Source organism: Camelus dromedarius, chromosome 28, assembly GCF_036321535.1.
Source record: "Camelus dromedarius isolate mCamDro1 chromosome 28, mCamDro1.pat, whole genome shotgun sequence".
In the NCBI taxonomy this organism is placed as follows: domain Eukaryota; kingdom Metazoa; phylum Chordata; class Mammalia; order Artiodactyla; family Camelidae; genus Camelus; species Camelus dromedarius.
Window position 1 is genome coordinate 3736882 of NC_087463.1, and position 26913 is coordinate 3763794.

The 26913-nt window shown below is 38.2% G+C and overlaps 2 protein-coding genes and 1 pseudogene across 2 annotated transcripts; 2 read left to right on the forward strand and 1 right to left on the reverse strand.

Annotated features, from left to right (window-relative positions):
* Window positions 1-221: 221 nt before the first annotated feature.
* Window positions 222-25807, reverse strand: LOC105106797 (olfactory receptor 4C11). The gene is given in 11 exon segments (XM_064480301.1): window positions 222-4920; window positions 8713-8861; window positions 11819-11914; window positions 13250-13401; window positions 14942-15044; window positions 15656-15869; window positions 23736-24226; window positions 24229-24378; window positions 24381-24607; window positions 24609-24651; window positions 24654-25807. Coding segments are annotated over 5 exon segments (1092 nt in total). The 5' UTR covers window positions 25225-25807; the 3' UTR covers window positions 222-4920; window positions 8713-8861; window positions 11819-11914; window positions 13250-13401; window positions 14942-15044; window positions 15656-15869; window positions 23736-24125.
* LOC135319518 (olfactory receptor 4C6-like) lies at window positions 1744-4991 on the forward strand (annotated as a pseudogene).
* Window positions 17665-18687, forward strand: LOC105102020 (olfactory receptor 4C15). Its single transcript, XM_010995283.3, has one exon. The coding sequence runs from the start codon at window positions 17665-17667 to the stop codon at window positions 18595-18597; it is 933 nt and encodes a 310-aa protein (XP_010993585.2). The 3' UTR covers window positions 18598-18687.
* Window positions 25808-26913: the final 1106 nt, after the last annotated feature.

Genomic DNA, 26913 nt, shown 5'->3' on the forward strand with positions numbered 1-26913 from the left:
GTTGACATAGATTTCTCCAAGTGTTCAACCCAGCTGGTAGTGATTTCTGTAAGTGATGCTCATTATAGCCCTGTGTATAAGGCAAAACATTAGAAATAAAATAAATTTTAAGCAAAAATGGACTTGTTAAAGGAATTATGTTATAACTATAATGTGGAATAAGATGTAGCAATTAAAATAAAGGAAAATAATAAACATTGACATATGGTGCCCATAAAAAATGTAGTTAGAATTTCAAATGTATTATTATATTTTAAGAACTTTTACATAGAGTAAAGCACGTACATGACTACATGTATACCGCCATACAAATACACCTCTAAGGAGCATTTACTAAGTTGTCAATAAGGCGTCGGAGGAGAATGAGCGCTTATGGTTGGGAGAGGTTTTTTGACTTTAAATTTTTGTCACTCTATTTACCTATATAAACTACTTTTCTTAGGCCATGTTTTACTTTCATAAATTATTTTTATTTGAACTCTTCTACTTTTGGTTACAACTGTGTTTTAGAAAACAATTTTGGAAGGTTTTTCTTTGAGAGGCAGTTCAAAAACCTACATGCTACCAAGTGTTTTGGAGTCATTAGGCTGATATCCTGCTGGCAAATGGAGCATTTAATAGATACAGATGTAAACACACGGTCCAAAGTCAGGTGATCTGTTTTAAAATAATTTGTGGTCAGTAGCATTCTCCTCATGCTGGGAAAAGAAGTAAGGAAGCTGATCTAAGCCCTTTGCATTTATAAAATCATTTAGTCTTTACAACAACCCTGTGGGGTACGTGATGTTAGTTTCCCATTTTACAGAGGATGAAACTGATGCCAAGAGAGTTTGTCTGACATATTATAGACACTTAGAACAAAAGAACTAACTCTAGTGTGAAAAATCAAGAATTTACATAGGTCTCTTTAAGATTATAGCTCTTACTAATTTCCAACTGATCTCCAGTCTGGCCAGTGCATCTACTCAAGACACCTGGGATTAATAGGAGTGAAAGTGACTAAGTTTTATGAGACACACAAAATATGCCAGGATATTATACTACTTAATAAATATGTAAACTAATATAAGTTCACATTTCCATTACATTTTGATGTTTGAAAGTTGAATATTAAAATTTAAACTATAATGCTAGGAACTTAAAATGTTTAATGCAACAACTCTGAAAAGAGCAGTTGAGGTTTAGAGAAAATATACAACTTCTAGTTAATAACATCTCTGGAAGGGCCATATGGAAACCCAGGTTTTCTGATGTCAAAAGTCCTTAAATTTTGACTATGTACACCATGTTTTCCGCTTTTATCTTCCTGCCTTGCTCATACTGTCACCCTTCTTGTTCAGTTTCTAAATTTATAATTGTCTAAATGCTCATGTCAAGGACTAGCTCATTTTTCTTTTTTCAAATCCGTAGATCGCACTGGTATTTCCCCTCTGGAACTTATTCTGTGCGGGCCTTGTTTCAGGAGTGCTAGTCTGTCTCCCTCTTTAGGGAGAGAGCACTGCCTTGAATCTTTTGCATTAATAGACATGCTATTAAAGGAGAAATATGTACAGTCTAGGTGACAATTAGACAATTTAAAAAGTGTTAATTCCCCCCTTCATTATATGAGCAGTCTTTTGAGCAATGATATTTCACAGGAACAGTGGAAAGAAATAGACAACATCACAAAGAGGATCTGAAGGCAGCGATTCAACACTGAAGTGGGAGTCGAGGGATGGTCCAGCTCTTGGTTTTGGCTAAACCATGTCTAGGAATGAAAATGGTGAAGATGGAAGATGGGAAATTGGATATGTGAGCCTGACTGTCAGAGGATTGGTGCCCAGGTCTGACAATGTCACTCACTCGATTCTGGAGACAGAGGCTGGCACTGGTTTGCCTGGGCCACATGGTTCTATGCAGGTTTCTTTAGATGAATTCAATTTCAAGAATTTACCTAAATTTAATTAAATGACTGCTATGTACACAGCACAGCATTCCAAATTTTTGGAAAGAGAATAAATTAGTTATTCATAAGCATCCATATGAGGAATTAAAACTAACATAAAATTTATATTTTAAAATATCCCAGTTTCCAAGAATGTGTCCCTTCTACTTCATTAGGGTATTCACATTTTTTTTAAATTTCTTTGGCTGAATATGGGAGAGGTTAAAGTTAATCCACATTGTAAATTTTCAAAGAGTGCCTGGAAAATGTATGCTTTGTTTAGTAACAGGGATGAATCTAAGATTGGGTCTTTGGGTGTTTAGAAGGGTCTTAGAGATCATGTAGTTTACATCTTTATTTAAAGCAATGGTTTCTACTATATTCCCACCAAGTGACAGACAGCTCCTGCTTAAGTACCCCAATAAAGAGAAGTCGGCTTATAAAGTAGTTCCTTTACCACATCATTCAACTCTACTAACAATTGTATTTAGCCAATTGAAGCTGCTGTTCTCTTCTTCAGTGATACAGTGTAACAGTGAAGGACTTTTATTTCAAAATGAAATTACTTGGATATGTAATTCCCACCCTTTTTAGATGAAATGCTTAATGTCTCCAAGTCTCAGTTTCCTCATCCCCAAGATGAGGTCTGAGATAGTACTCATCTTATGTGATATGAAAATAAATGTAATCATGCAAATAGCAGACCAAGTACCTTGTTGATATATAGTGAGTGCAAAGTAAGAGAATCCTTTGTATTGATATTTTTATTATTATTTAGAATCCTTTGCCCCTTCACAAGAAAAAGGTGAAAGGAATGATTTATACTGCAGGCTCATCTGCAGGGATAGTGTTGACCAAGTTGGTTCTGGGTCTTCTTGGAGCAGAGAAAGAGATTTAAGATGTTTTTCTTCCATCAGCCTATCCGGAAAACAGTTAGAAACTTGAAAGCTTAGTTAAAATGTATAACTTGTAGCTTCAAGATTGGATTATGTTTTTATATAAAACAGGTTCTTTAATGTAGAATTATCATTGGATTAGACACTGAATTTCATTGTATAATTGTTTAATGAAATAAGCACAGGAAGCATGCGTTTATCTCATTGGATTGTTATGATATTGAAATTATTGAATGATCAGTATCTCTTCCATACTGAACACTCAACATCATCATAAGAGGAGCAGTATCGCTTGTCATTGGTATTGATTTTGATTCTGAAAAAGCTGGCCTTGAATTTGGCTTCAGTATTTACTAGCTATGGGAACTTTGTGTCATTTTTCTCTCTCCTTTTTGAATCAGTATCATCTCTAAAATGAAGAAAAGCTCTCATAGGATAATCTAGTGCCTGAACAGAGTAAGGATTGATTGAATATTAACAGTTGGTAATAATATTCCAAATTGAGAAGAAGAAAAGTAGATGGAATGAATATAGTTCTTCATAGGGGACGAGTCCTTCGAATATGACCTATTTGTCTTGCAAGCTCTTCAACTAGCACATTCTAGGTGTTCAAACAGTAAATGGAATAATTGAAATAGATGAGATGAAATCGTCCATGTTCTTGGTTATTAGGTGTGTTTAGTGATAAACTAAGGTCAGCTTCCTAGCTTAGGGGTTCCTAAAACACAGTGGCTGGGAGAAGGGCTTGCGTGTAGGTGATTCATTCTGGAAAACTGAATGGAAGCAGTGAAGGGGGAACAGTGAAGCCAGGAAGGAAGGAGAGTGAATCTAAGATTGTGTTAAGTTGGTTACCATTTATCCACTGGCTTCTGTCTACTAATGATCTAGGGTTTCCTTAAGGTATATTAATTCTCCATATTGCCAGGTGTGTGTGTGCACAAGAATGATGAAGCAAAGTCTTCTGTCTCAAGCAGCAAGTGTCATGAAGGAAAGCAAGAGAGACACTTCAAAAGAATGTGCAGGGTTGGGGGGGACTGGTAGGATCAAGCTGTTGTCAGGATATAATTGTTAACAGCTGGTTGCTGTATTGATGTCCAGATAAAAAGAGAGGACAAAAAAATATGGGACAGCATGCAGAAATTGTTCAACACACTCAATATTTGCTAATTAAAAATAAAATTCTTTGTAGATTTTCCAGCTCAAACAGATAAGCTTACATCAGCCCACTATAAATGGAGAATCCCAGCAATGTTTTCTGACTGAAGTGACTGAGTCCATTCCTTTGGGCATTACAAAGAATCTAGAGCTAAGAAAATACTCTCTGCTGAGTTTCTAATCATGTACGCTTCCACCATTTTGGGAAACCCCTCATTGTGGTAACCATCCTCGCAAGTCAGAGTCTGAGATCACCTGCGTATTTTTACCTTATCTCCTTGTCCCTCATGGATGCCACCTACCCTCCTCTCAGTGCCCCCAGGATGATTGTGGACTCCCTCTCTGAGAGCACGACCACCTTTCTGGAAGGCTGTGTGGTCCAGCTCTTTGTTGACCACTTCTTTGGTGGAGTGGGGATTATTCTTTGCACTGTGGTGGCCTGTAACCCCTACGTGGCCATCTCTTAAGTCCCTGCACTACGTGACCATCGTAAGGCCTCGGGTGTGCTTCCTTTTGCTGGCAGGGGCCATGAGAGGGATTTACCCACACAGTTATGCAGCTTCTCTTCCTGTATCAAACACCCTTCTCTGGTCCCCGTATCATAGACCGCTTTATGTGTGATTTGTTCCCATTGTTGAAACTGGCCTGAATGGACACCGACATCCTGGGCCTCTTGGTCAGCCTCAACAGGGGGATGATGCGTGTGGCCATTCTTCTTATCTTCATCATGTTCTGTGTGGCCATCCTCTGCTCCCTGAAGTCCTGCGGTTCTCAGGGGCAGCATAGAGATTTCTCCACCTGTGGCTCCCACCTCATGGTGGTCATCTTGTTCTCTGTGCTGTGCGTTTTCTTGTACGTGAGACCTGTCGTCACTTCCTCCGTAGACAAGGCAATGGCTGTGACCTTTACCATTGTTGCACCCATGTTAAATCCCTTGGTCTACACCTTAAGGAACACGGAGATGAAAAACTCCATTAGAAAACTGGATGAAGCAAGGGACCTTGTGCAGTTACTAACTTATAAGAATTCTTTTCTATAAAAACAATGCATTCTTACCATCCCCATTCATTCCAATCCTTTGCGGACTCAGCAGCCAATGGCATTTTTTAATCATGCGAGTCAGGTTAAGATCATGTTACTGCCTACATCTCCAGGACATCTTGTGACCCATTCCTTTTCTTACAAGGTTCTGGCCGCTCTCTCGGTCATTCTCCCTCTCCTTTTTTTCTTGTCTTTTAAATAATTCAAGCATTTCTTAACTCAGCTTGTTTTTCTTACTCAGCTTGCTGCTGGAATGCTCATTTCTAGGGTTTTCACTTGCCTGTGTAAATCTCATTTTTTCCACTTTCAGTTGAACTCCCACCTTTTTAGACAAGTCTTTCCTTATGACTTTCTCTAGTCTTTCCCCTCAGTTATTCTCTTAACTCTTCATCTGGTTATATCTTGAATATCAACAAACTAGAATTAAAAGTTATTTATTGACTTTTATTTTCTCTGTTTTCCCCACAAGGTTGTAATTCCTGTAAGGTCAGGAATTACGTTTATTTGTTCATGCTTGGGTAGAATATTGCCAGTCACCTAGTAGGTGCTTAATAAATATTATTGAATAAATATAAATTTAAAAGTAGCTTAGCTTTTTTTTTGATATTTGCAAATTCAAAATTTTGGGGGGTAAAAAGTAGGACAGAACAAATAATACAAACAATATAGGAGCTAGAGTTATCTAGTTTGCATGCTTCTGAATGTCCTTTTTGGAAACTTTTGAAAGCAAGTACAATCTCAGATTAGTAATTTACTATTTAATATGGAAGACAATTCTACCAAATATCTCCTCTACCATTTTTCTTCCTTTAGAGAAGCAGAATAAGAATGACTCATGCTGGAGTCAATATATTTCAAAATATCTGTCTATATGTATATTCTTTATGAGAAAAAAGTTAATCCTATAGCCTTGATTTTTTTAAACTATGATAAGTAAATGTAAGCAGAGAAACAGGGGCAAGGGCCAAATGGCAGGAAATTATACATCTTGTAAATAATGGGATGCTTCACCAGACAAAGAAAAGCGGGAACCAATGCTCTAATAAGAAATCAAACATTTTGGGGTGGTAAGTGTCTTGGAGGTAGAAAAAGAAAGGTGTGAAAATGTGAGAGTCTCTGGCATCTGAATGGCATTTTGCACATTAAGTCCTCATTACAATAAAATGAGCCTTGCAGATAAGAAGTACCCATCAGGTGCCGATGCCATGACACTTCCAACTAAGACTAAAAAACAAGGACAAAACCCCCTTCTCTCCTCAGGAAGGTGGACCTGGGAAGAAAACTAGGGAATAACACCCCAAATTCCTCTCTCCCCAGTGACTATTCCACCCATTTATTTTACACCCTGTATAACCAGCTTGCCAAAGAGACTCAGCCCAGCTACTTACTTGTCTGCCCACTGTCGCCTTGAGAGCTTACTACTGCTTAATAAATCTTCACTTTTCTTTCTTGACCTTTGCATCTTGTCTGAATTCTTTCTGCTATGAGACAAGAACCTACTCTCTGGTAGCACTTGCTGTTACCACTTAGAGTTGGGTCTCTAAATACAAAGGATGTTTATTTTCTCTCAGATCTTGCTTTGCCTGTCACTGAAAGACACTGATGCTTTTTTAAACTGCGTCCCTTAACTAGGCAGATGGGAAGTCTAATGTCTTAGCATAAATTAGCATTCTGTTGTAGTTTTCTTATTTTAAACCATCTATGACATATGATGACAATAATGGCAACATCAGTTACAGTATTTCATACAAGCACAACATTTAAACCAGTATTTTTAGTTTAAAACACTAAATATGTATTACAATAGGGATTTCATGTTAATTATCACCAGCTATTTTTGAGAACTATGAGGTTCATTTACTTACTGAAGAGTATTCGTGGAGTTTGTGTGAGGTGTCAGATACTCTTCTAGGGTCGGGATACACAGGGATGAATAAGACAGTGTTTCCCTTTTAACTTGGGGCTTACATTCTAGACCAGGAGACCACATACAGAAATGAAAATAAAGTCAGAGAGAGACAAATGGTTTCCAGATAGCTGTAACGGAGTGGTGCAGGGTGACTGGATAGCTCTAGTTGGGTGGACAGGAGGCTTCTCTGAGAGGTTATTCCTAAACTAGGTCCTGAAAGATGAGATAGAACCATCCTTAAGCAGTTGTGGGAAGAGCGCTCCAGGCAGTAGAGAAAAGCTTGTGCAGAGACCGCAAGGTAGGAACCAACCGGAAGTGAAGAAGGTGAAGGAGATCAGTGCACAGTGGACAAGACGGAATGTGGCACATGTGAGATGTGAAAGGTGCACAAGGAATCAATTGTTTTTTAACCCTCAGGTTCAGAAAGTATCTGAGCATGAGAGCACCTCTGATAGAGTAATAATTAAACATCAAATCCTTTATGAGCTCAAAGATGACTCAGCAGTTTGGCATCAAGCATCTTCGCAGAGCTTCCATCTAACTCTCGGCATGTCAATGACAGAACATAATGTTTACTGCCTGCTTACAGCATCTTAAAATTAAATTCCCCCATTCACTTTGTAATTCTTCACCCTGCTTCATGTCAGAGAAGAAGTTGAAGCCCCTGACAGTGTGAAAACTTTGATCTCTGTAAGAACCTTATGATGATCATTTTTCCTATTTTAATTAAAGAATTAAAGAACTGGAAGGGTCATAATGAGATCCCTAACATTAAATAATTGTAACCTTTTTGGTAATTCTCCAGCATCACAAGTATGTGCAGAATTTACATTTTCCATTACATAGTTGAGCCATTCTGACTGTTCGTGCTGAAATTATTATCTGTCAATTAGAGTTCACAAATTTCTCCTCTTATCTGTTTTAAAGGTCTGCCTAATTTCTTCACATGAAGTAGCTTTACTCAATAAACATATTAGCAGCCAATGACTGTATTTTGTTTGTTTCTTTAACACTTTGGTTTTGAAATAAATACTGGTCTTACTGCTTTTTTAGGGGAACTTGCTGTGGCTAATATTAGACTGTAAATCATATAATCTCTGTATCAGAACTGAACAATTCAATACTATTTGTAATAAAAAGACATTGCAAATAGGAATAATGTTTGCACTTTAATTTGAAGGAGAGTATTGGCCTAAAAAACAACCACCAACATCCAACTTATTAGGTGATATTAAATAAACTGACTTACTATTTCACTCATAAAATTTTAAGCCATCAAAGAGAACTTCCTCAGACTCTTCCAGTTATATCTTCCAGTCTTCCAGCACCCATTCAGTTATATGCTACCTTCCTACCTACTCTTAAAAATGCGTTCATTGTATGTGCTCCTATCCAAAGGCAACCAACATCTTTATTATACACCGGACCTCATTTCCTTCTTGTTTACATGAAGACATTAGTCTAAAAATAGCTTCTATATCCCTTGTTTTATCTACATTTCTCTTTTTACTGTGTCATTTTACATCATCAAGGAAGCAATCTGTGATTCTGTTCATCTTTAACATTAAATCTTCCATTGACTCCTTTTCATTTATCAGCTACTACTTCATGTCATTCTCTCCTCTTTGTAGCAAGAGATTCTATAACACCTGTCTCCAATTTCTGTCCTTCCACTCTCTTTAAACACATTCAGTCACACTTCAATTATCAACACTTACAAAAAAAGCTCTTCTCAATGTCAGCAAGGCCCTCTGTGTCATGAAATGTAATTGTCATCGCTCACTTACCTTACAGACTCCATCAGCATCACTTCCCCCAGCCTTCCTTGGCACGTTGTCTTTACATGACCACGATTCCCAGATTGTTACCTCCAGCTGAGACTTCCTTCCTGAGGCTGAGGAAGTCCATGCTGTTTCTTCCTCCATGGTATTTCCTCCTGAATAGTCATAATAGATTTCTTAGCTGAATACACCAAATCTGTGCCCCGAGTCTTCCCCCATCTCCAAACCTACTCCACTCACAGATTCTCTGTCTCAGCTGATGGCACATTCATCTCTTTTTCAAGCCCATATTCAGTCTGTCAGGAAATCCTGTTGGCTTAATCTTCAATATACACTCCAATTTAAATCACTTCTAATCACTTTTAGATCTATTATTTTGTTCCAAGCCACTATTGTATTTCACAATACAATTATTGCAATTCTCTCACATCTATTCTCCCTTTTATTTTGGCATTCTTTCTCTAATACTCTATCCTCAACACAGCCTCAGAATTATCCTTCAGACACATAAGTCAGATCCTATCACACTTCTACACAGTATTCTGAAAACACTCTCCATGTCATTCAGGGTAAAAGCTAAATTCCTTACAATTACTAAAAATCAGACATATCTGGCTGCCCTTTTATCTCTCTACACTCCTCGCTTATGACCAGCCCCTCACTGACTCCTGATTAGCCTGACACCATTCTGTTCTTCTTACTGGCCAGGTATGTTCTTGCTGTAGGTCCTTTACACAGACTATCTACCATCATGGTACACTTTCTCCCAGTCATCCTCATGGCTAACTCTCTTTGTATTTGTAACTGTGAAGAACCAATATTTCAGACAGTACCACCCTTGGACCAGGACAAGCAGGGATACTGTTCTTTACTCCACTTCTGGAAGTGTCTTCTGCAAATTTTTCCAAGTTTTCTTCCAGTGTCTGGGACTCAGAATTGCCTTCTAGTGGGGCAGTCTATCCTAGATTAGACTGGGCAGGCCGCATCTCTGTTTTCCCCTTCTGGATGCTCTCTGATGCTCTATCTTGCCCCTGGGGCCCACCAGACACTCCCCAGTTACTGGATTCTGCACCTAGAAAGTTATCTCTGACCATGTGTCCAGAACCTTGGTTCCAGGAGAGCAGTCTAGCAGTAAATGGTTTCCAAAAACTGGTACATTATTTCTTTGATAATACTGTACTAAGTTAAGTTGATTACTAGACTGGTGCTTACAGGCTGACTTTTGGTGACACAGGACACATTCAAGGATCTGGTCTCGAAGCAGTCCCCTGCTGACCCATGGATTGGGCCAGGTGTCTGGGCCCTTCTCAGCCCTCACCTGTCCATGGTCTGACTGCAGTGCTACTATTTATAGTAGTCCGGGTGAGCATCTTATATCCTGTGCATCTTTCCTGCTGACACCCAGGTCACCCCAGCCCTTCCACAGGCTCTACGTCATGTGCCAGTCAGTTCTGCAGAGGTGGCTGTGCCTTACTCTTGTAGGGGCTTTTACAACTTTTGCTCCATGAGGAGAGCTTGTCCTTCTGATTAATGTCCTCTCTTGCCTCCATGCGGTGGCACGGTGCTCGCCTGCGTGGGGTCTAAACCATGTGTGAGGAGGGGTATAATTAGAGTGAGTGGGACCGCTTTTCTTCGCCTGCAGTCAGGCCTTTCATCTGCCCTGCTTGCTGGTGGTGGTGTGTGCGAGGCAGGGATGTCATCTGTGCTGAAATGTATCACCTTTTAGGGAGGCAGTCATTATGGCTTAAGGCGTTCAAGAGAAGACACGGTTGGAAGATGAGTAACTGTATACTTCTTCTATGAAATTACAGTCAATATAACATGACTGGGAAATGCATTATCATTCATATTGTCTGGTCCTTGATTTGTATTTGTGCCCACTAACAAGGGAATGTTGTTGAGAGAGTAATTGGAAGGCAGTATTTATGGGCAAATCGATAAATGATGCAGCATTATTAGTTATGATGTAAAACACCATTAAGTATATGGTATTAAAGAACTTCAGAGGCATTAGTCTAAGTTTCTAAAGAGAACAAGAAGAGATGGAGTCTGGAATTGAACAGGAAGAGAGATGCTTGGGCCCCAGGGAGTATCTTTCTGTGCTCTGACTGGACAATAAACAAATACATAAGTAGCTCCTCTCTACCTGTGATTCTAAATCGCCATCAATAAATCACAATATCTCATACTGATCCATGACTTTTGTAATATGCTTTTTAGTCACATTGCTTATTATTATTAATGTTGACCCCAAACTGCTATCTATGCCTCTTAAGTAGCTTTTAGTTCTTTCTTCTCCTCTCCATTTCTATTGTCCTCAGTTTCAATTTTTTAACTGTTTATCTTAACTACTTCAGCAATTGTTTTTTCTCTTCCTTATCCCACATCTAGATTTTGAAGTAGCAAATGGGAGTGGACATTTCCAAAATATGCTTGTGATGATGATGGGAACCAGTTTGGATCCCACTGTCTACCTGTCCTGAAGGTGGTGATCAATTTTTGCTGATTTCTTTGGCCTATTTAGTGTTCATTATGTCTCTTTTCTATCCTCTATTTTATATCTCAATTGCTTTTATTTTTTATGTGCAAAATGTATTTAGCTGTTATTCTTTAATAAGCATGGACTGCTGCTCTCATCCTCAAACAGAACATGTCTTTGTGGACTGATGCTGTGCCTCATCCCAGAATTCATCTTTTTCACTTAATAAGTACACAGGAATTTCACCCCAGTTCTGCTAAGGCACTATATTCAGTCCCAGTTTACACAGTTTTCTGTTTCTGAATATGAAGGTAAGTGAAGGCATCTTCAAATAGAAGACCAGGAGAAGTGAAAAAAGAAAAAAGAAAAAAATCTCTGATTGATTGGGAGCATAAAAAGTTTACAAACACTTGAACAAGTCAAACCACAGACTGCATCTTGGAAAAATGTAATGATGGGAAATTTCCAAGCCCTGAGGGGAACTGAGAGGCAATTCTGCAGGCTTATGACCTCTTGGGGAATTTCTTTAAATTCCAATTAGAAGTCAAGGAGGAAACTTTTGCTTCTTTATTCATTTTTTCCTGGAGACCATGTTGAAGACAGTGCTGAGAAGCAGCAGGGAAAATTCTCCACCTCATCTGCCAGCGTTGCCCTTCCTCCCGCTCTTAGTCGCAGAAGTAAAACCTGGACCTCTACTGCATGGTTTGGCCAGCTAGCGGTTGGGCTTTCCTGTAGAGAGTAAGAGACTGTCATTACCAGAATTCTCAAGGAGCAGGGACATGGTGAGATTTATAATTCACATTTTTGCATATTCAGAAAGGATTTTAAATTGGGACGTAGTACTTGACAGTACGGGTATCGTGATGCAGGCTTCCAGGTTTAAGGCAAGCTAGGGTCTGTCATGTAACTGTGCGCATGTGGGCCAGCTATACAGATTTGTTTGCGCTCAGAAGGGTCATTTTTTAATGGAGATTATATGTTAACAAGGCCAAAGGATTTGGAAACAATACATATGGAGTTAACTGGACAACACTTGATGCAATTTAAGTGCTCAATAATTAGCAGCTATTTGAATGCAAACATTTTTTGGAGGGCTAGGAGTACCTTTTCAAGTCTAAAAATTAGACCTATCTTCAGTTTTTCATCTTCAAATTAAACCCAGATAACTATGAAATGCAGCAAATGAACCGTTGTGTCATAGGTAGTCAACAGCGCATTTTTGTTACTTTATATATTCTCATTTATCCTTCATCCTCTAACACGGTCCTTTGTCTTGGTGTTTTAGATTAAAAAGTGGAATTTTTGAGGCTATATAAATAATATCATCGTAGAAGCAATGTAACTCAAGTGCTGTTTACCATTTAGACTTATTGATGTGCAATATAGCACTTAATATTCCCACAAAAAACTGCTAAAAGTGGCCCAGGGAAGGACATGAAAGGTAAGAGAGAGTGTCTTACTCAAGTCCCAGAGTGTAGTCTTCTGATTTTAAATTTGCCCGTTTAATTTTCCCTACGTGCACTTGATGTCACAAATAGCGTTTGACTTCTGCTTCAGAACCGTTCAGGCTATTTAAACGGGTGAAGTTTTGAACTGCTTTAGTGCTAGTTGTCATGGTTTTGTCTCTCCTGAAATGAGCTAAGTCACTAAGACAACAGATGGAAAGAAGGCTCAGGCATCCATCAGGAAGGACGCAGGTGGAAATCTAGACAGATAGTTTTTTTCCAAATTCCAGAAATAGTAAGAGTATAAAAGTTGAGACATTTAGATAAATCAGCAGAGCAATACTGAGGGGAGAGAAAGGGTCTGAAATCTAAAGAGAACATATTTCTCAGACTCTGAAGGAAAGGAATATGCTTAGCTAGACAGAATAAGAATAAATCTTTTATGAAGTAAATAATAATCCTGGATCAGAAATACAGAGGTTTAAGGAATTTATCAGGGAGAGTAATCAGAATGGAGTTTTAAATCTATTCATTTAAAGTTAAAATATAATGAAAAAACACTGCTTATGATGACAACTGTACTACTAATTTCTCATACAATTTTGAATATTATACTTACCATGTAATACTGTACAATTACTATGTAACATACAACATAGTACTATGTAATAGTACAATTACTATGTATATCACATAATATATCAACTTCAAAGTTGAAAGAGGAATTTCTCTATCATTTTCAGAATGATCGATGCTGCAATAGGGTTGTTGCTGAAACAAATGGGAAGGAAACAGTGAGCAGTGGTAAGAGTCAGGAGGCAAAATTTCCAGGGTCACAGATCCAAGACATGGCCCAGAGCCCACAGTTTCTGGTTTGAGGGGACCTGAGGGATCTCCTGTGCAGCTCCAGCATTTAAAGAATATCACTATCAAGAAAGGAAAGACCATGGGGTCTTCAATGAGAGGTATAAACAGAACAAGCTGTTCCACGTAGGAGTATATGAAGTGAAAACTGGTATCAGAGTGAGTACAGAGGATGGGAGGGCTGGGCCCACGGCACGGCTAACTGTGGATGGTTTACAGAAGGTAAGCCCTTTTAGTATTAGACTCCGTGCTACGTTAGCATGTTGGTTCCACCTATGCAAATTAATTGCCCTGGGTGGATAATAAAATTACCCTCAAACCTCACCTTTTTCTGAACAAATATTTAGATCATGAAAATTACGGTGCTGTGGGTTTTAAACTTGATTTTTCATGTTAAATTTTTTATAATTATACCAAAATATCTTTTGAAAATTTAAAAATCCCTACCATTTTTACATGTTTCCTTCTTGATTTTAAAATTATATTAAAATGTCTGAGCAGGGTTATCACAATGTTTTTGTTGTTTTTCTCATTTAGCACATAAAAATGTCTCACCATCTTTGTCCTTTTATTACTAGTGTCTTACTCATAGCATATTTTGCTACTAGTTTGTAGTAGACTGATTTACATAAACATTTTATCATTCAACATTTTAGATATTTCTGAATTTTTACTATTATAAATGACATCATCCTTCACTAAAAAACTTACACCACCTCATTTCACTTTTAGAACAATTTTTAGGGTTAAGGCTACTAGTATAAGGAATATAAACATGTTTATGATTCTGAAAATAACTGCTAAAACATTTCCTAATAAGATTAAATAAATGAAGCAGTTTCATTACAATTTAGGTTTGATATAATTAAAAATATGATTTAGAAACATACTTTTTTCGTATGACAGATTCAATTCTCCAGCTCACTTTGTGTGTATAAACATCACTGTAAAATCATGCCTATATCAACATTTCACATCTTCCACTCAAATTGTACATTGCAAAGCACGTTCGTAAGAAGCGTCTTGTTTGACTCTCAGGGGCCAGCAGCCTGAACGAGCGTTACTTGCCTATTCTTATTTTATGAGCGAGGACTCAGAGGCTTTGTGGCTTCTTCAGTGACACATAATCACTACATTTTTGGTATCAGGAACTGAACAATTATGATATTATTTTAAATTAGCTTTTTATTTGGGAGTAATTTTAGATTAATAGAAAAGTTGTAAGATATTATAGAGGGTTCTGGTTTCGCCTCCTCAGTTATTTTCCCCTCATAATCATCACCCAGCATTACCAGGAGTATATTTATGAAAACTAAGACATGAACATTGATATATTACTCTTAATGAAACACCAGATTTTATTCATATTTTAATAATCTTTCCACTACTGTCCCTTTTCTGTTCTGGGATTCAATCCAGGACAACAAAATGCTTTTAGGATAATTACCTTTTAAATTATTCCAAATCAAAACCCTTGTGATCATAAACTCTGAGGACACCATACTCTCCATTGTCAAAGCTTTAACAACAATGTTAGAAATTTCTCTTATCTGAAAAAAAAGAGAGGCTTGATTTGTTTATATTTAATGAGCATTTTGATTCTAAAATAGTGTTTCTCTGAGAAACTCCCCAAGTAAGGAAGTAGAGAGCCTAAGAATCGTTTAACTGTTAGACTAATAGAATCTTGGTTTTCATTTCCACCCTTCATTCTATTTGATTTTATTTGTAAAGTGAAGCTGCCTGAAAAAGAGGTGGACACATGAGGGTCTGAAGGCCACAATCATTTATTTCAGAGATTATTAAAGATATTCAAAAATGTTGCCGATTTAAACAATACCATTTATGCATTCTGACCAATAAAATATTTTATATTTGTGAATAAGTCAAAAATGAGTAAAGATATTTTTCAGCCCTGGCATGGTAAAGCAGAAATTAGGAATAAAAGCATTCTCATTTCCGCTCAGTGTCAATTGCTTTGGGGGCTTGTTCTTACTGTTTATAATTTTCTCCAGTGCATCTAAATGCATAAATGGTTTTATGAGCACAGCCTTATCTGATTTTTGCAAGGACCCTCTCAGGAGGCACTATTATTATACCCAGTTCCAGAATAGAATCTGAGTCCTTGAGAATTTTAAGTAACTTTTCTCATCACATAATATACCTTAGTAGAAGAGCCTGGATTTGTACCGAGGTCTCTGTGCACCTGGAGCTGGTGCTCTTCATCATTTCATTCCATCGTCTCTCTTGTTTTGATCTGAGGATAAGCTGGTAACTATTGTAACATAGGGTTTGTTTTATAATATCATTTTCTTGATGGCAGTCTGTAGCTGGATATGGAGTTTGAATGCAAGCACTGTTTAGGAATGTCTGGTGCCCTGGAAACACAATGAAGATGGTTATTTCAAAGTAAACAAATGAACAGATATTGCTATACACACTTCTATATTTGTTAGTTTTATTAAAATTTTCAATTTTTTTAGCTGTCATTCATAAAAAACAACTTATTTTTTAATTTTTACAGAAAGCCTAATTATTCTTTTACTAGCCTATTTGTACACACACACATGTCGTTTGGTGAATGTCTCTTATGTGTACAAGTAAGGACACAATCATTCTTCAAAGATGTGTCTTGCTATGAAAAATGAAGTCAAAATTTGGAGTAATAACCTGGATAACTCATGGGAAAAGTCTCTGTAGGTAAGGTGTCAGGATTTTTAAGTGAGAGAAAAGTAACTTAAACTGATATGGACATTTTATCAAAAGCAACAGTTTCACATTTTTCAATTTGACCCTCATTATAATCCTGTGAGATGAACAGAAAGGTTATATACGAACCTCCCTACAATAGTCATAGAAATTTGAGAAACACATTTATCTTGACAAGCTTTACTTGATCAGACTGGGACATATAGTATAAATAATTAGCAAATAATTGAAGCCTCAAGGCTCCGACTATATTTACCATATAATTTATATTCCTTACCTATGTGGTTGTTGCCAGTTTGTGTCTGTAAGTAATTGGACCATTACCTTCTGATTCTACATCATTTACTCAGTGTCCTTCATCAAGAGGCATCATTCAAACGTGAACAAAGGAATCAGAAGGTTTTCACCTCTAAAGTGGACGGTAACCGTACAAAGTCCACCTCTGTTCTAAAGTTCTTGCTAGAAAAAAATGTTTGCTTCTTTCCCTGTAGATCCAGTGGAAAGGACTTGGACGTTGGAGCCAGGGGTCCGGGTTAAAATTTGAGACCCAGCGCCTGTTATTTCTTTGATTTTTATCTCTTTAAAAAGGCATGAATTTTCTACCAGTAAAATAAGGTACTAAGACCTAACATGGACTGTTTCTTACCCACCAGACCCTGAACAAATGCTTCCTTGCATTATTTAACTTAGTTATAATAACAATACTCATAAGTAGGTATTATTATTTTTTTATCAACTTCTGTTTTTGTTTTCAATGAGTGGGAAAAAAACCAACTCAAAGCACGCATCCTTGTGATGTGTTAGTCTATGGCAGAGTGACTTCCCATTGATCTTTCTCTTTTATAAAGAATTGATTAATTAATCTTAAAGGCTCAATTCACTTCAGACTTTTAAAAGTCATTGGGGGAATAGCCATGATTTCTAAGCACCTCCTAAACTGGGTGCTATTTCTTCTTCTATTTGCAGGTAAGGACGTTTCCTGGTCAGGGAGGGCGTGCAGGTCATCCCCGCTCCCATTCCAAGCACATGGCAGCTGTGATTAATAAGTTGCCTTCCTCCTTTCCAGAAAACTTGGGTGTGATTTCAGAATCCTTCTCCCAGTTCACTCCAGGAAACCACTACTACGTGATCAGAGTTAACAGTTGAGATAAAAAAAATACATTTCTCACCCCTACCGCACTGGGTTGCCATCCTTCCCCTATTCTGAAGCTCTGACAATCTTAAAGTATTTAATGATTCATCCCTATCCTTCCTGACATCCCACTGCTGCCTTAAAACTTTCTTTTGTTGTTGTTGTTGTCAGTGACAAGAGAAGCACAAGTACATTAGATAATCTTTCACATGGATGAACAAACTCATTGACTGTGATAATTCCAGAAACCGGTATAAGACAGATTTTTTCTTTCTCATAATTGTAGGTTCTACATGCTCACTGTAGTAGCTTTCACCCTTTTCTTGGAAATCATGCAAAACCAAAGCTTTGTAACTGAGTTTGTCCTCCTGGGGCTTTCACAGAATCCGAATATTCAGAAAATAATATTTGTTGTGTTTTTGTTTGGCTACATCACAACTATCGGGGGCAACTTGCTAATGGTGGTGACCATCAGTAGCAGCCCAGCACTCCTGGGCTCCCCCATGTACTTCTTCTTGGCTTTTCTGTCCGTCTTGGATGCATGCTTCTCCTCCGCCATTGCCCCAAAGATGATCGTGGACTCTCTCTCTGAGAGGAAAACCATCTCCTTTGAAGGCTGCATGACCCAGCTCTTTGCTGAGCACTTCTTTGCTGGAGCAGAGGTGATTGTCCTCACGGCCATGGCCTATGACCGCTATGTGGCCATCTGCAAACCGCTGCACTACTCTTCTATCATGAGCCAGAGGCTCTGTGGCATTCTGATGGGGGTAGCCTGGACAGGGGGCTTCCTGCATTCCACGATACAAATTCTCTTCACTTTCCAGCTGCCCTTCTGTGGCCCCAATGTCATCGATCACTTCATGTGTGACTTATACCCATTACTGGAGCTAGCCTGCACTGACACTCACATCTTTGGCCTTTTGGTGGTTGCCAACAGTGGGTTCATCTGCATCCTTATCTTCTCCTTGTTGCTCGTCTCCTATGGGGTCATCTTGCTCTCTCTGAGAACCCGTAGTACTGAAGGGCAGCAGAGAGCTCTCTCTACCTGCGGATCTCACATTGCTGTTGTGGTTTTGTTCTTTGTCCCATGCATATTTGTGTATGCACGACCTCCATCTGCTTTCTCCTTTGACAAAATAGTAGCCATATTTTACACCATCCTAACTCCCTTGCTCAATCCTTTGATTTACACATTCAGGAATAAGGAAGTGAAAAATGCCATGAGGAAAGTGTGGAACAGAATAATAGTGGCTAATGAAAAATGAAATGTTGATGTTTGAAAAAATTTAAAGTTAAGATTGAAAATACAAGTTTTCTTATTAGATAAATACTCTATGTGGGTGAGTCTTGTTTGGCAGGTGGTAAAGCAATGTAATGTAAAAAGCACTAACATAAGGGTCAGGAAATAATGTTTTCCCCCTTAGATTACTTATGAACTCTGATCTGGCAGCTCAGCATCCTCAAATGTAAATTGAAAAGAGTTGAATTCTATGCTTACTTGGAATTGAAATGTCAAAAAAGAATGAAATGAGAAATTGTCTCCCACACTTCTTGCCACTCAGTAGATGCTTTGGAAAACCTTTGTGCAGGGAACACAAAACTATCTTAGAGATTAGAAATGGGAACTTACTCAAACTATTTCACATGGAAAAACCTGTATATTTAGGATGCGGATTTCAGTGACTGATGAAAAAAAATCACGACTCAGGAATGGAAGGGATTAGAGCATTCACAGAACCTCAGCTGTAGGCGTTCTTGTATCACGTCCTCTATTTCAAGTGTTTAAAGATAGTAACTTGCCCCTTGGATTTCATAAGCCCCCTCCCCAACTACTCCTATTTTTTGAGAGACCTCATCACTTTCTAATATACCATGTACTTTGTTTACTTATTATTATTACTTTTGTCTGCCTTCTGTCACGTAATGTAAGCTATGAAGCAAGGAATTATTTTTTTCATTTGTTGATTGATGTAAAATTAGTAATTAGTGTCTAGAACAGCCTGATATAGGAGCTCAGTAATTATCTGTTTAATAAATGAGTAAGTGAGATATCTTCCCATATTCAAATGTAAGCCTATCTTTAACATTAACACACTAATATTTCAATTTGGCAAAGTGATATAGTTATTGCTTCTATTAGCATTTTGACATTGATGAAACTACAATTCATGCTATGATATAACACAGACCAGAGTATTTAAAATAACTCTGTATTCTAGTTAATTTCCCCAGATCTAAATCTGAATATAAGGTCTAAAAGTTCTAATAGAAAATAAAGGCACTTTTTGTCTATCTACTATCTACTATTTTTCTCATTTTTATTCTCAATTTTGTCTCCTACAAAATTAAATTTTGTTTTTAGTGATTTGACTTTAATTCTGAAAATATTTCTTATTTCAATGACATTGTCTACTACCTCAAATTTGGATGTTAGAGGGGGTTTAATCTGGCCAGAGGGTCTGTATTATTCATTGGAAATCTCACCTTAGTAAGCTACAACTTTCATTGAACAGAGTTTAAATTAGGGCCCTAATTTATCCCGAGACTACATGTGAGGCAAGGGTGGACAAACTGAAGATAGTAGAAACCTCAGTGGTGATTTATCCCTATTTTCACAGTTTCTGTGATGGAATAACCATTATCAACTGCATTCAGTAAAGTTCTGGTCTTGATATAACAGAACCAGGATGCCAGTTGGAATCTAATCATTCAGTCTGCAGTGAATTTTAATGCCCTCAGAGTCAATTCACTCAGATTGAAGGAACTTCCAGAGACCACTGACTCGCCTTCTTGCCTTTGTCCAGCTCAGTGCTCTCCTCTGAAACTGCCCTTTGAAACATTTTCTGCCCCCAGAACCGAACAGCTTAGCCATCCCCTCAAAGGCGGGTGTTCATTCAGGGCTCTGGGCCTGGGGAGTGTAATGCAGGAGCCCTTCCCAGGGCAGTTTTTATGTATCCAGCTGGGAAATTTTATAAAATCACTGTGTATGTCATATTAAAATTAACAACACTTAGATTCATAAGACTTGTTAGAATAATTGGATTCCAGGCTCAGTTCTGTTGCTAATTAACTGTGTGGCATGGGTGATTTATTTCACTTTCTCTATTTGCAATCTTTAAGGAGAACTGATAAAAATACATAAATATGTTTTCTGTACTATCTCTGAGCCAGGCATTCTTTCTTTTCATATGTTATACATTTTAGTATTTATAAAAAGTTTTTAAAAGTAAGTCTTCATATTCACATTTAATTGATGGGGAAGCTGAGGCTCAAATACGTTAAGTGACACACCAAAAACCCTTCCTCAGATTCTTCCAGTCCATTTGCAACAAAAAAGGCCAGGCATTGGAATGTTACTTTGTCTACAATGTTTCTCTGAGACACCTGGGCTTGCTAGTTGCCATTAGCCCTGCAGCAAATGTGCAGAGCATGGTGCAATCCATCCACAGCATCCTCCAGCCTTAGTTTCTGTCCCCAGCTCTCCCCTTCCACCTAAACATACCCTGGACCTCTCACTTCACCATCATTGAAGGCCATGTCACACCTTGCAGGCGGTCCTTAGACCAGAGTGCTGGGTTGTAACATGGTCTCCTGGGTAAGAAAGCACTTTTGTAATGTAATCTGTCTCAGCTTGAATAGCTTGTAACCATCCAAAAGCAAAGATCTAATTCTCTTTCCTGCAAGTGGAAGGACATATCTTTAAAAAAAAAAAAAAAGAAAGAAAGAAAGAAAAAGAAAAAACAGGGGTCGGTCAGTGGGGCAGGGCATAACCCAGTGGTAGAGTGTGTGCTTGGTGTGCATGAGGTCCTGGGTTCAATCCTCTGAATTAAGGGAAAACAGTAAAATAAAATGAAATAAAATACTCTTTAAAAAAAGAAAAATACATAAGACAAGTATTCAAGAATTCCATTCATTTTCCTTCCTTCTTGTCTTACTCTCTACATTGCTTTAAAAACATAGATAAGATTAGAAATGTAAGAATGGAACATTAATAATATAAAATAAATATTGATTATTACTATATGTTTCTTACAAACAGAAAATAGGAAATTCAAGAGGGTGAGAAACTGGCTTAAATTCACAAAGCAGTGGTGAGGCCAGGACTCAAGTCTGCCACACATTTCATTTATCTGAGTCTTTAACTGGCTTCAAAGGCTTCCATGCCTCTAGAAGAGATGGGCTTAAGGAAATCCTACACAGAAGGGAGCATTTTCCTCATATCAAGTCACATGGGTTGGAGTTTAGCTAATTGCCCCAAAGTTTGCTTTTGCGCTTGGACTGTCTGAGCTAGGTAGCCCATGGAATATCCTTTGGGACTGGGCTGGGAGAAATAGTTTACTTGGAGCTCCTGAGGCTGAAGCCCTGCCTTAGGAAATGTAAACCTTTGTGGGAGTTACAATTAATGTCCAATGTAGTAAAAAGAAAACACTTAAACTTACGATTTTCCAAAAACAGGTATTGTGGGAAGAGAGATGGCTTGATAAACATTTCTTTCTCAGAACACAAATAGTTTTCTCCATAAAGTATGCAAGAACCAAATTAAGAAATTTGCTGCATTTTACATGACCCTCCTGTCTACTCCAGTACAGACACTGTTGTTCTCTGACCCAGGGCTTCTGGGGAGACACCTGAGAAGTATGGCCACGTGCAGAGTTTCTTTCCCCAAAACTCCCTACGTCCCATAACCTCTTGTGGTAGAAGGCATTGATAAATCTCAGTGAAGTGTAGTTTGTGTATTTTATTCAGACTTCATATAATTCACCATGTAAGTCAATTAAAGTTGAAGATACGAAAAATACACTTGATTGGAAGTCATGTATTTGGTCCTCAGAAAAGAAGTGAGTGATTCAGTCTGTCTGAAATTCTTCCAATTGTCTTCTTAAGATTTCTGCCTTAGAATCTTTGCTCAGGGTGCCTTCTAACAAACAGAGGAGCTCCTGGGCGGTATTTTCACCAGTGAAGGGTCACGGTGGTCTAGTGTTCCTAAGCCCCCCCGACCTCCGTGTAAAAGTACAGTTTCCCAAGCATCTCTGCTCACAAACGAGGCAATGACTGCACCATGGCATTGAGGCCAGCATGGCAGGAGTTTCTATCCTGGGAATCCTCCCATTTGAAGTTCTAGGTCAATGGTGATGTTTCTGGGACAAAGTCCATGATAGTACTGTACTTTCTACACACTTGGGTTTTCAGGACTCTTGACAACCTTTCTCTTATGACCACATTCCTGGCTTGGTTTTGGGGAAAGTGATGGTGTGGTGGGTCAGGGAGAAAGAAGCTGAACTTTGTGATGAAATCTTGGGTCAAATTTCTGGCCCTTCCATTTTTTGCTCACCTCCCCTCACTATGTCTTTCTGTATCCTGTCCCCTGACTCTTCTTTCCCTCGTGTCTGCTCACTCTCCTCTCTCTTGTTCTGACTTTATCTAGTCTTTGTTTCTTTCTTCCTCTTCAGTATGATTTATTTAGGCGTTTATTTTCTGCTTTGATATTAGCCCCAACATGCAGTTTAAAGAACTTGATTTTGAAGTCAGGACAGAAATTTAAGGTATCAATTATCATCCTTTTTTGAAGGCTCAGGATTTCTCTTTTCTAAGATGCAATCTATGTGATGATTTGTATTTAATATTTTACATGATATGTAGCATGAATGCTAGAGAGGGAGGCTATCTAGTCACATCCTTTTCTAGTTCTCACCTGTCTTAGGTAAAACTCCTGTAGCACAAATCAGACTTTGTACTTAGAAAAGGACAAACCAAATGGCCACACTTACCTTGCAAAAAAATTAAATGTGCAGGTCAAATGAAATAACACAAGGGAAAACTTGTTTAAATGATCAGATTACAGAGCAGGAATAATATATAATCCAGGATTGCCTTATTCAATTAATTACATGTATATGAAAATCCACATAGTAATATAGGAGCATAAGAGAGAGATGCAGATGTTTATTTATCCAGAGGAAAAAAATTGGAAGGCTTTTGGCACCAAATATATTTCCAAATGTATTTGAACTGGTTAAAATTTGAACAGGTGAAAGTAAAACTTAAGGATTTATAAAGGGAAATAGCTTCCTCTACTGTGATGTACCCCTTAATCAAAGAGGTAGGATGGTCCAGGAGGGTCTGGAAACAATGGATGAAAATGATAAACCTCCGAGGCAACGATCTGATCTAATGAATGTATCTTGTCAAGTGCTGCTTTCCTGTCTTTATGTCCCCAAATCTTTTCTCTCTCTCTCTCTCTCTCTCTCTTTTTTTTCAAATCTTCTCTTTGCTTACTTAAAATGAAACAAAATAAAATTACACGACCTGGCTTTTATGGCTGTCCACCTGCCAACAAAACTATCTTTTGCTGCTTTTTGATTTATTTAAAGTGTGGTTTTTATGGAGAGGGTATCTATGTTACCTGAAGCAATTCATGCTCTTCCCCTTCAATTATTAAACTTGAATAAGAAATATGAAAAAGAAAAATCCAAAGCAAATTAATATAAAAATCAAAAAAGCAAACTATGGAGACAACAGGATCTGGTTCACAAGCTTCAAAAAAGCAGCACTATCGACGCAAACAGCAGACACGCAGGAAAGGGTTGTGCTTTCACAAATATGACTGCGTTTAACGGTCTGTCACGTTGGCTTTGTTCTGTGCTCAGTCTGCCTGCTCCCCCGAAGCTCCCACTGGAAGAGGATTCCATTGTCCACATCGGAGTGAGAACATTTTGTGTTTTCTATCAGTCCAATTTTATTTAAACTGTGACAGAACTAGCAATTGGCTTCTTCTGCTCTTTGCCACCTCAAGTCAGAGTTTGTTGCACCATAACTTTCTCATTGAAGTTTTGACTTCTGCTTTCCTCAGAGTATAAATCAGACGGTTGAGTTAGGGTGTCCCAGTAGTGTAAACACAGCCACCATCTTGTCCACTGGAAATACAGATAGAGGTCGAGTGTATGTGAATACACACGGTTCAAAGCACAAGATGATAACAATACTGTGGGAGGTGCAGGTGGAGAGGGCTTTCCTTCTTCCTTCTGCAGTCTGATTACTCAGAGAAGTAAGATGAAAACATAGGAGGTAAGCAGCACTGTGAAACTCACCATGCACATGGCCCCGCTGTTAAACACAATGAGTAGACTGATGACATAAGTGTTGGTGCAGGCAAGTTTCAACAAAGGCTGCATATCACAGAGATAGTGACTGATAACATTGGGCCCACAGAAGGGTAATTTCAGAGCCAAGAGGATCCGTGTTGAAGAATGGATACAAGACCCCACCCAGTGCACCACAGACACACTGGATCATGATGGTTGTGAATCTCAGGGGCTTAAAATGACCACATAGTGATCAAAGGACATAAGAGTGAGCACCAAGATCTCCATGCACCCAAAGACGTGACTTGCAAAGATCTGGGTCATGCATTCATTGTAGGAGATGAATTTCTTTTCAGGTATAGAATCTACAATCAATCTAGGAGCAGTGGTTGTTGACAAACAAGAATCAGCAAAGGAGAAACAGAAAAGGAGGAAGTACGTGGGGTTCCCAAGTGTCTGGCTATGTCTCAGGGTCATCACAATAAGGAAGCTCGCCAACAGAGTTGTGAGGTATACAAGCAAGATCACGAATACTACTTTCTCCCTTAATGCATCTCGTGCTAACTCATATAGAATGAAGTCATTCACACTGCTGTTCATCCCCATGGTTACACTGAATATAAGGCAGACACGGCTGAGAAATGGCTCATCTGCAAAGAAAACTGGGGATGTGGTGACTTGCAACAACAGTGTATTTGGACTCTGAATTACAACTTTCATATTTCTAATTCCATCAACACTGTAACTCTGTTTCTCAAAGTTTTTCATAATTACACTAATGTGGGAAACATTTTTTTTTAATGTTGACATTTATGCTTTAACCATGTGCATTGATTCAAGGTCTTCCTATGTGGACCAAGACATTTTTCAGCAAGAAAAAAAAAATAAAATAAAGCCCACCAGTGATTGTTCCCTCTGCAAAGGTCTGAGAACTAATGACTTGGCTTTACAATCTTGATCAGGTCACTTTAATGTCTTGAAGCTCTTTCCTCATATGACAATTAGAGATTCTAATAGATACTTTAGTAAGCATATACCTGTGTATAGGATATATATGTGCATATAATGTATATGCATCTCAATTATTGAAAAATAATATCTCTATAATTTAGAAATGACACTTTTGGAGATTCTCTCCTAAGCAAATACATTTCTTGATTTGGACACCAGTTTGCACTCATGATTCCTGACCTCTTCAGTATCTTAGTTGGATTATGCCTTAAGGAAAAAATATTTTTTCCATCTTTAGGCTTATTGTGGCTATAATTTTACCTCCATTGCCAGTTAGGGCACATAAGCTATTTGGGTAAATCACTGAGGCAGCAATATTGAGGAAAAGCGCTCTGTGTTTGAAACAACCCGTTACTTATAACAGGTGTGTGGTAGGGTTAAGTTTCACCTCCTATCGATCCAGCCTGTTGTGCTACTTCTTGCATTTCTATAACTTGTGTCATGTCCTCTCTCATAGCCGATTCTCCTACCACTTGCTTCAGAAGTTTGTGTTCTTCCAGTTTTTCTCTCTGAAACATATTTTAAAAGCATATTTCAGAATTTCAACCTACAAATAGTTCTCATTGTTTCACTTTATTCTCTGCTTATATACAAACATATCTATATAATTTCAATCATCCTATAATATTATTATATTTTCTGATTTTCCTTTTTAATTTTAAAGTCTTTTCTATGTAGTTAAAGAGCGTCCATAATGAAATTACCTATTTAGCAAGTATAAATAACAAATCAAAATTTCATAAGTTACTTAGAGTAACTTTATGCTATTGACTCTTGATCCAGAAAATATATAACACAGATTCAGTAAGGCCAGAACTGATTTATCATCAAAATGGATATCAGAAATCAGGGACAAATTATTAAATAAAATTAAAAATAAAATAAATTAAATCACCAGATTTCCCCTGACACCAGCATGATTGCATCAAAGAAGAAAATGAAGCTCTGGGTTTGCCCTGATTAGTACCAGGAGCACTGCTCCTTGGCCTTTTACTCTAACGCCCCCAACCACCTTCTCCAAATCGGGCTCACAGTCTTAAAGGCACTAGCCTACTGTCATCTCCTTTGCCTGGTACGGAAATAAAGCTGTTCTGCCTACTTTATCCAAACTCTGTCTCCGAGTTTCAATTTGCGAAATGGGGGCTCAGAGGCTAAAGTTGAGCAACAATCCCACCAAACGGCTTCCTTCACCACATCTCCACTCGTGTCGTCTCATTCTATAGGGTTCAGCTCTAACAATTGTTTGTGACACTTACACCATTGTTCTTGTAACTTTCTACTCGACATCAGGCATCCTCCTGCCTGAGAACCTTTGGAAGGTTGTTTTCTGTGTCTTAACTGTTCTTCCTCCTTAAATAGGCATGGCCACCTCCTCACTTACTTTGGCTTATTATTGAAATGTGTCTTCTCAATAACTTTTCTGACTTCCCAGAATTGCAGCTCCCACCCACCAGCATTTTGTGACTCCTATTCCTCCATCTCTGCTTA